We start from the raw sequence: 9,822 nt of genomic DNA on the forward strand, positions 1-9,822 counted from the left end.
TGCACGGAAATTCTAGATTTTTGGTATTTTGGATTTTAAACTAGACGATTTCGTACCATTCACCTGATTATCTGGAAGATTGTTTCGAAGAAAGGTGAATATCCCGTGAACGTATGCAAAGGCCAATTCTATTAAATTTCAAACAAATGATGGCGATTATTCAAAACAGAGATACTGAAAACGACATATACTAATAGACTAATGGACTTCATAAATGACTGCGACCTTGTCTTGACATTTTCACTCTATCGGTATGCCTATAGGATATAACCTTCCAATGAACTCCCAAAAATCAAAACGGAGAAGTTCACTCACTGCCAGCACTATACATCATCATTTTTCCTCCTTTTTTCTTCATTTCCGTTTCGTTTTATCACATGATAAGACGTGGCTATACCAAAAAATTTCTCATAATCGCTAAACAGAACAACGTCAAGAAGGGTTGACACAGTATTGGAAGCGAAAAGGGAAATCCCGAAAGCTAGAAGGGTTTTCTTAAATTTATTTTTATTACATACGGGAATCAGTGAAGATGCGGGAAGTGGGACAGCGAGAAGTAGACACACACATATGTGAGATTCTCGTCGATACCAATAGACTGCAAGCCGTAATGCGAGGTTGGTTACAGACTAAGAAAATCTGAGATATCATTTCACGAAAAAAGAACATCCTGCAGTTGCATGTCGCGTTTTCATACATTTGGTGGTGGCCATATCTTGCCAAAGAATTCCTCAACCCGCTTAGCCTGATTAGTATAGCCATCCATTCCAATAGTGAGGAGCTCCACCGCTGCAGGACCCATAGCCGAGGAAAAGCTATACTGATCCCATTTTTGAAGCTGAAATGGAACAGCAAATAATCTACTGAGCATGATATCATTGTAGTCGTAGTAAATTGCATTGAGAAGCTAGAATTGCTTAGAAGTTGCAGAAGAAGTAGATACAACTTCCAATAAGACAATGCTAAGAGCCCAAATATTTTATGACAAGAAACATTCCTCCTCCTCAACCCTTCTACTTTTTCTTTTTAACTAGGACAAGAGAATGTTGTTTGGTAACTTCTTCCTTCTTTCGAGTACTTCTATAATATGTGTTTCATCACTATTTTTGTTTCATTTACTTCAGGACTTCAGGAAACAAAGTCTATTTTGGATATATAAATATATGCATTCAGTGGCAAGTTCCTGCTACTACTCCATCTTCTGCCTACCTTCCCAATTCCCAACCGTTCCTCGCACCTCACTACCAACCTTTATCCGTCAGAACCACAACATTTGCCCCTCTCAACATTCCAATATGCGCTCTGGCCCTTTCTCTTCCTCTTCTTACCTATCTTGATTTTATTTTGTCCTTCAAAACTAAATGTCACTTTCTTTCCATGTTTTTCTAATAAGTAAATGACACCAAGCACTTTTGTAATTTTACCGAGTGAGAGATGTAATTATTACATTCTAGGGTCCCCCCCCCCCCCCCACACACACACACACACACACACCCGAGTTGTTACATAAAGGCGAGAATCAGATAGTAAAAATGAATATATTGCATCAAATCCATCTGTTTTACCCATCAAATAGTGGTCATCATACACCCATATTTTCCTTTTCTCCATTGAAAATAGGCTCATGAGAATGAAAGATAGGACATGGATTCGAGACCAAACCTCGTCTTGGGTGAAGTTGAAGGCAGCAGCTGATTGTGGGGATAACCTTCTTATAAATGAGTACTTCTCATCAGGTGGGGTCACGGATTCTTTAAGAGATTGCAATACCTTCAGTGGGGTGATAATGTAATCCACCCTGACGTTGTTACCAAAGTTTTAGCACCACAAATGGACCATTTAGACACGACAAAACTTCACAAGTTTGAGGTACAGTTAAATTACCCCAAAAGGTTGAAGACATCCTGCTTGTTCCGCACTGCTGCAGCCATCAGCTTTGATTTGTGACCATACTTGTGGATGTAGTTATAAGCTTTTGTTACCTGAAAAGATGCAAAGAACACTCAGCACTTCAGATAATGTGGCTGCAAGATGCCCAGGGAAAAGACATACTTATATCTCAGTTCCAGGATTGTTGTTCAAAGATGGCAGAAAAGATACATTCAATGACAACTTGGCACCAATAACAAATCGAAAAATATAATTGATCAGTACGAAACGAAATCCAGGGAGGCATTCAGGACATCCCTGAGGATCAGAAAAGAAAAGAGATATCTTGCCTTAAGGTAACAACCCCAGGTTGAAAATAGTTTACAATACTTCTGGAGGTTGAGTTCTAAAGTTGTTATGGTACAAGAACATACATATGATGGTTGGAAGCTCCTAGGTTTTACCTATCAATATGCTATTCTCAAACCATCCAGATTTGAAAAACTAGTGCAAATTAGTAAAAGCGTCCAAGCCCCCCATGTAATACTTAAAAAAGTTGAGAAGAATATAAATGCATTTGGGAAAAATAAAAGGAAGAAGCAGCATGTGGTAAAACTAACCAAAGCCAACCCAGGATCTTCTCCTCTTTTAAGAGCACTTTCAATTTCAGAGTCACCAGTGTGATTGCGAGACCAATCCTGAAAAGAGTGATAAAATATTATGCCAACAGAGCTAAATAAATCCGAAACACATATTTTCATATAAGACAAAAGAATTTACCCTTAGGCGACCAACAAAAATCTGAATGACGGAAGCACCAGCTTGAGCTGCAGCAGCAGCTTGACAAAAGCTGAGAAGTCATGACAAAAGTTTCCAACATAGATGAGAAAAGCAAATTCCAAGAACTCGCCTACATAATACGTTGCATGTGGACTTTGAAATAAAGGAACCATTTCAGGGTTTATGTCTATATTAGAGAAAGAATGAGGGAGAAGAATGTCAAAACAACAAATTTCGTCAAGCTTGGCATGCATCAGCAATTGAACCACCTTTGTTTTCTCATGAAGCTCAAGATAACACCAAGGTATATGTTTCATGAACAAGTAACAAACTGGCAAACAAAACTTAAAGAGTCTATCTAACAATCAAAAGCTAAGACTTTATCGAGGATTAATGAGAATTATCTCAATTCATAGTTCTAGGATGAATGAGCAGCACAAACTATCATCAATAACGAATTAAGTGACATGCTAACAAAGAAACATGCACAATGCAAACCAACAGAACATATAGGTTTTCGTTGTCCATAAAGAATAATGTACTATCTAACTTGGTAGACATGCTATGGAAGGAGGAGGTAGCAGGGGAAGAAGGTGCTGAAAAATTAGAGTCCTTTACAGAATATGACCACGAGCTCTTTGTCAATCTTATGAAAGTTTATACCTGTAAACAAAAGTCAAATGAGTCTGTATGCCCTCAGCTTCCAGCACCCTTGATGCCTCAATTCCCTAAAAGAAAGATAAAAACTGACAAATGAGAAAGGATGAACTTCAGAAAAATCAGAACTTTTGGAGACAGTTAGATTAAACATCAGTTGTTCTATGGGAGACCCAAGCAATTATAATTGTCTTATGGCACTCACTTGCCAAGTTGCAGGAATTTTGAACAGCAATCGCTCAGGAGGCACTTCAATTTCGTTGTAGGCTTTCAAAAGGTCATGCACCTGAAAAGTTAAAGTTGAAACACCTCAAATACAACCCAAAAAAAAGAACTTGCCACAAGAATGATAGAGAATGTGATTTTACATTTCCAAAACATGAAATGACATTTTTATGGCATGTTACGATTTAGACACAGAAAATTCCCCATAAAAGGGCTTGTAATATGCAGCCATTAGGTGATTCTGATCTCTGGGTATTTTGAGATTAAAACTTCAAGCCAAGATTAAAGCTGGTAAGAGTGGTTCTAATTTGAAATATTTTGTAAGCTTAAAACCTTCTTATTGGAAGAATGACTCAACTTCTACTGCATTGAAGTAACTCAGTCACTGTCATGCTACACAATTGACTGGGGCAAGCCTTGTTATATCAATTTTCGAGCAGCCTATAAGTCACATATAAATCACCAGGTTACATCTGGAAAGTTCTGCCTACATAAAGGGACTTAAGACATGCTATTTTCCTGCTTCCACAGGGAATAGCAACGAAATCCTTGTGCTGCCAAGAAACGTACTTCCTTAAACTGTCCTAATTTATATTTCTGGTTGTCTGAATATTGGGTTGCTTCTCTTGAAATTGAAGCCTTTTCACAACACTCTTCAATGTCTTTTGCCAAAAAAGAAAAAGTTTCAGAAGACACATTTTCACATAAGAAGAAAAGAATATCGAAAAGGTCAGCTTTATTCCCAGTTTTGAACCCATTTCAATCAAACACAATAGAACCTTAACTACTACCGCAAGAACTGTGTTCAAATTAAAAGAGGAAGCTAAAAATCGATATACATTACTGGATAAAAAGCATAAAAATAAAAATAGGACAACACTAGTTCTGTGACAGATAGATAATGACGGAGAGATGACTATTTTGGGATTTAGTATATTTTGACCACTTCACAGTAACAAGGGAAGTTTAAGCTAAAGAGGGGGAAAAACGTTTCGTATTTCTCAAACCATCACCAACTTGAAGGTCTTATAGCAGCAAAAAAATTGAATCAAATTTTATACCCCAAGCACTCATGTACCAGTAAAAAATAAAATAGAACCCACCACTATCAAATTTAATATTCTACCTCCGTCCAACTTGCATGATCTAGTTCAATTAAATTTTTGTCTATCATTGGATGTCGATTGCCTTTTCATGAAATTAAAAAAGACCAGGAATCACCAAGAAGACATTACCCATCCAATCCATCGCAATTTCTACGACAATCTTTTCATTTTGAGGCGCTCTAAAATGTTTAAAACCATTATATTAATGATATTATATTATACTATTTTCACAAGTTTCTAGAACTTAAATCTGTTTTACTAGAATTTGGAATAATGATTTCTCATTCAAATTAGCATTAGCTATTATATTAATTCTTTTTCCACTACTAAATTATATAAACTCCACATACCAATTTCTAAACCGGAAAATGATATATAAATAAACAATTAATAGAACATGGTTGGAGAAAAATGTTGCCTCTACCTTCACTAGGTAGGGGTAAGGTAGGGGTAAGGTCTGCGTACACACTACCCTCCCCAGACCTCACCTGTGGAAATATACTGGGTTTGTTGTTGTTGTTGTTGGTTGGAGAAGAATGTTTCTTTTTTTAGTAAATGTGGTTGGAGAAGAATGTTGTTGATCCTTTATCAATGACTAAGTCAAAAAATGGAACTAAGGGATATTACATGACTAGCAAATTTTCCAACAAGAGTAATTCCTTTCATTATTTTCCCCTCTACCAAACAGCAGAATAGTGGTTGCTCCAACGTTTTCTCCCTTGGTGACCCGAGCCTCAACCTTATAGTTGAAGGTGAACGATCCTTACCACTAATTTCTCTCATTAATTCAGTTTCCAACAAATAATTTCTTTCAACTTCCTAAATTGATGCTCGCCCAAAAATAAAACTGAGAGCTTCTTCCAAAAAAGAAAATTACTCCAATATATACAAAGGGAGATGCTAATATGAACCGTTACAATTACACACTCTATGTAAAATATTTGACTATTGAAGATGTTAATGCCAGTGAAAGAACTAGTCCGAAACAGATGAATCCTAGCACGAAGACGGATCCAAAATTTAAACTTAATGGCCTCAACCTTTAACGCTTTTAGCATTGAACTCAATTATACTCTGAAATTATGGTTCAGAATTTGATATTTGTAGCAATTTTAGTTGTTGGTGTGTGTGTATGTGTATATATATATATATATATATATATATATATATGTATATGTGTGTGTGTGTGTGTGTGTGTGTGTGTGTGTGTACAAAATATTAGGTTCACTTGAACCATCGAGCATAGGCTCTGCATTACCTAATGAAGACTAAATTACTGAAAAAATACATCTAACAGGTGATAAGATTTTGGACATTTTTACCTTTCGCACAATGCCATGTGTGTCATATGCGAGGCGAGCATCCACTTCAGTAGAAACTCGACCAGGCACCAGCTTTGCTAGATCACCACCAACGTGTGCTAAAGCCTGCAATCACAATGAACAATAGTTTGATATAATCATCAAGTACAAAAGAAACTGAAATACACCTAGCTAACATAAAAAGCGCACCAACCTTGTTGAAGAAACAAGACATCTGAAGATCAGAATTCTCCAATCCATAACACTCAGAATCTGCTAAAGCTCTGTCTACAGCACTCTATATCAAATATATGCACTTAGGTAAGCAAAACATGAACTCAATTAGCATCAATTTGGCTCATGTTTTTTAAATTTATTTACATGAACTGGTGCCAAGCTCTGTTTTAAATACTCAAGGAAGATGTACATCCATATGGTATATAATATGATTTTACAGGTAACTCTATTTAATAGCATTGACATGTAATCTTTAACAAATGATAAGTAACCTATTATAACAGGTTAAATTGCATTGATAGTGTAACATATAACGTAAATCCATATAACATTTTGACTATATCTTGAGTGATATTTACTTGATTTAAAGAAAAAAGTGTATATTCAAAAGTATTTCTAAGAGTTAATAATAATAATTACCTTAAATTTGGTGTCAGGAAGACCGCATATACCTAAGAGCAGAGAAGAGCTTACAGTAGCAGCAGTAGGTGGAAATCTATAAATCCGGAAAAAAAAAACAAATAAATAGTTATATCAAATGAAAATGGTTCAAGTAAAGAAGAAACGAACCAAAACCAAAGCGCAATACTAACTTCTCGAAATCATCGAAAATGACAGTATCTGGAACGATCTCGCTATGACTTGTTACAGCATCCAACTCAGTACTCAAACCTAAAATCATCATAAGAAATTCACCGATTTCACTCATCTACGTCATAATCAAATCAACTTAACTGAAAAATCAGAATTTAAATATACATATCGAAAATCATACAGTACCGGTATCGAGAGACGAGGAGAAGCCAGTGGAAGCTCGGATGAGCGGAATGTTTCGACGAGGCTTGAAAGTCAGAGTTGATTTCGCCAAATTAACTGCATTTCTCAGCTTTTTTTCCTGTTCGATTGCATACACAAATCACTGAAACATACGCGGATGCACATTACACTCGAACACACACACAGAGAGAGTGACACATACCTGAAGAGCTGAGGAAGAGGAGAGAGAAGAGTATAGCGGAGAATGCAAAGAGGATGACATTTTCAACCCAGGGAGAGGGAGAAAGTGTGTGTGTGAGGGAGTGTTGATTGAATTGAGGGAAGTGAACACGAGTTCTATATATATGTACAACTGGAACAAATCTGAGGATGTACAACTGTTTATGCGTAAGGTATCGTTCAATATGCTGCTTTCTGAAGTGGCAATCACGTACAACGGAATGGATAAAGGAGATATTCATAACATTAGTATTCTTAAATTTGATTTAGTGGCTAAAATTACCAAATTTAACTGTAAGATTTATTGCAGTTAATATAATAATAACATTTAATTATTTTCTTTCTTGGCTTATTAAATGACATATCTATTGTTCCCAAATTTTACATACTAGTCTTAGAGTACGTGCATTGCACGTGAACCTCATCTCAAAAAAAAAAAATTATAAAAAAGATCTCATAAACTTTATTAATATTTATGTTTGAATTATTTAAGTAAAAGTTAACAAAAAAAAATATAAAATCATCAGAATAATGATTATCGATTCTATTTTACTAACTCAATAAAAGAACAAGCTTTGCCCTATCAAGTCCTCAAAGTTTTAAATTTTAGTTCTGTCAAAATAAATTATTAATTATAATTATAATTTTTCTAACATGAATTCATTATGAATTGGCAAGTTCTATAATGGTTGACCGCCTACCTCAACCCTCCTCCTTTATGCTGGCTTGGGATTCAGGCGTTGCTGTTGCTGTTGCTGTTGTTGTTGACATGAAAACTATTTATGAATGATTAACAAATTAATTTCAACTCTAATTAGAATTTTGTATTTTTATAATAGTTTAGATATATATAGATGTAAATAGATAGATATATTATGATCATCTTTCATAAATATTTTAGTACAAATGTATGATCCTTAAATCACATTCCATCAAAATTATGGTAGATTTTGTTTAATTTAAGGATCTAACTATAAGAAAAAATTTTAATTCTAATATTAACTTTTTAACATAGATCTATTTGTTGAAGGAATACTTTAGTTTTCTAAATGTATAAAAGTGAATATGTCAACCAACTTTTACTCTGTGGGCAATTAAATTCACAAAAATTACTCCATAAATTTTTAGATTGTTAGCTACCTTAAATATTTTTGCTTTTATTAGATTTATTTTAGAACTTTGGTAATTATTTTTATACTTTCGGAATATTTATTTTTAAAATTAACATATAATAAGCAACCAAATCGATTGTTTTCAAAAGTAATTCCGTGTGTCCAAAGCCAAATAAAATCCCTGTCGATTTTCAATAAATAAAATTGTTAACATTGTTTCTGCGTTCAAGTTTTATAAATGTCTAGTTTGTTTGTGTCTTGAGGTAGAAATATAGTCATATTTTTAAAATAGCTTTTTTAGAGTTAAAGATCAGTTTTTCTATATGGAAAAGCATACTCATAAAAGTAACGACATGCTAATAATTATTCACCCAAATTAGAATAAGTAATGTATTTATATAAGTTTATTTTTTTACTTTAAAATCCTAAATATTAGGAGATCCAAATAAGAAAAGACTTAATAGTCAAAATTTTATTTAATTTAAAAGTCATAAATATTAGGAAAATAAGTAAATGACAATTTTGTCTAATGTGAAATTTATTTTTAAAGGGTAAAAAAAGGCGAACAACATTTCGCTAAGGGTCTTCGTGCTTTTAATATAATATAGATGATGAATTCAAACTTCAAGAAAGATTTTGGCTTTAATAATCATATGGGCTTGTTACATTCAAAAGTGGTAAAAATAGCACGGTATAGCCAGTTTTTGGACTGGTCATTTAAAAATAGCCAACTTTTACGAAGTCAATGAAAAATAGCCACTATTTTGCTGCAACAGAGACCGGTCCAGCATAATATACTAGAGTTCGATGCACCTGTGTATGAACTCCAGCATATTATGCTGGACCGATATACTTTGCTGACTCCAGTATAATATACTGGAGACTGGAGCACCGGTGCTCCAAACTCCAGTATATTATACTGGACAATTATACTTGTTGGAACTCCAGTATATTATGTTGGAGTTCTAGTGTACTTATGCTGGAACTCCATCATATTATGCTGGAGTTCCAGCATACTTATCCTGGAATTCCAGTATAATATGCTGGAGTTCAAGCATACGTATGCTGGAACTCCAGTATAATACACTGGCGTATTTTTCGGGTTTTGAACAGTGTTTTCGCTCAGATTTATCTTTACATGAAAAGTGGCTAAATTTCGATTACTTTTGAAATTGGGCTATTTTTGAACGACCAGTTGTAAATCTGGCTATTTTTGAATTTCTCCCTCAAAAGTGGAGGAAAAAAAAAAGAAATAACCAGATTTACAACTGGTAATTGAAAAATAGCCATAATTTTAAAAGTAATAGAGATTTAGCCATTTTTCTAACAAAGATAAAAATAAAAACACCCTTAAAAATCTGAAAAAATTCCAGCATAATATGCTGGAGTTAGAATTTTTTACATATGAGGTTTTATCATAATGTGCTGGAATTTCATAATGTATTGTAGTTCCAACATAATATGCTGAAAGTTTATACGCAGGATCTCCATAATCCAGCATATTATACTGGAATGCTGGAGTTCCAACATATTATGCTG

At 34.4% G+C, this 9,822-nt stretch overlaps 1 protein-coding gene across 1 annotated transcript; it reads right to left on the minus strand.

Annotated features, from left to right (window-relative positions):
• Positions 1–453: 453 nt before the first annotated feature.
• Positions 454–7,324, minus strand: LOC107832738 (uncharacterized). The gene is made up of 13 exons (XM_016660614.2): positions 7,155–7,324; positions 6,956–7,070; positions 6,769–6,847; positions 6,596–6,671; positions 6,153–6,236; positions 5,960–6,064; positions 3,512–3,592; positions 3,313–3,377; positions 2,650–2,719; positions 2,490–2,567; positions 1,885–1,982; positions 1,663–1,798; positions 454–838 (listed from the first exon to the last, which is right to left on the minus strand). The coding sequence occupies exons 1-13, from the start codon at positions 7,212–7,214 to the stop codon at positions 692–694; spliced, it is 1,194 nt and encodes a 397-aa protein (XP_016516100.1). The 5' UTR covers positions 7,215–7,324; the 3' UTR covers positions 454–691.
• Between the last annotated feature and the right edge of the window lie 2,498 nt (positions 7,325–9,822).

Source organism: Nicotiana tabacum, chromosome 1 (assembly GCF_000715075.1).
Source record: "Nicotiana tabacum cultivar K326 chromosome 1, ASM71507v2, whole genome shotgun sequence".
NCBI classification, from domain to species: domain Eukaryota; kingdom Viridiplantae; phylum Streptophyta; class Magnoliopsida; order Solanales; family Solanaceae; genus Nicotiana; species Nicotiana tabacum.

What these genes read in the sequence shown, in the direction of transcription:
- LOC107832738 (XM_016660614.2), bottom strand. Translation starts at nt 7,214, where the DNA reads ATGTCATCCTCTTTGCATTCTCCGCTATACTCTTCTCTCTCCTCTTCC. An exon ending in CATTTGACTTTTGTTTACAG is followed by an intron (nt 2,720 to 3,312) that starts GTATAAACTTTC and finishes ATGACTTCTCAG; the next exon opens with CTTTTGTCAAGCTGCTGCTG. An exon ending in TCAACTTCACCCAAGACGAG is followed by an intron (nt 839 to 1,662) that starts GTTTGGTCTCGA and finishes GTTCCATTTCAG; the next exon opens with CTTCAAAAATGGGATCAGTA.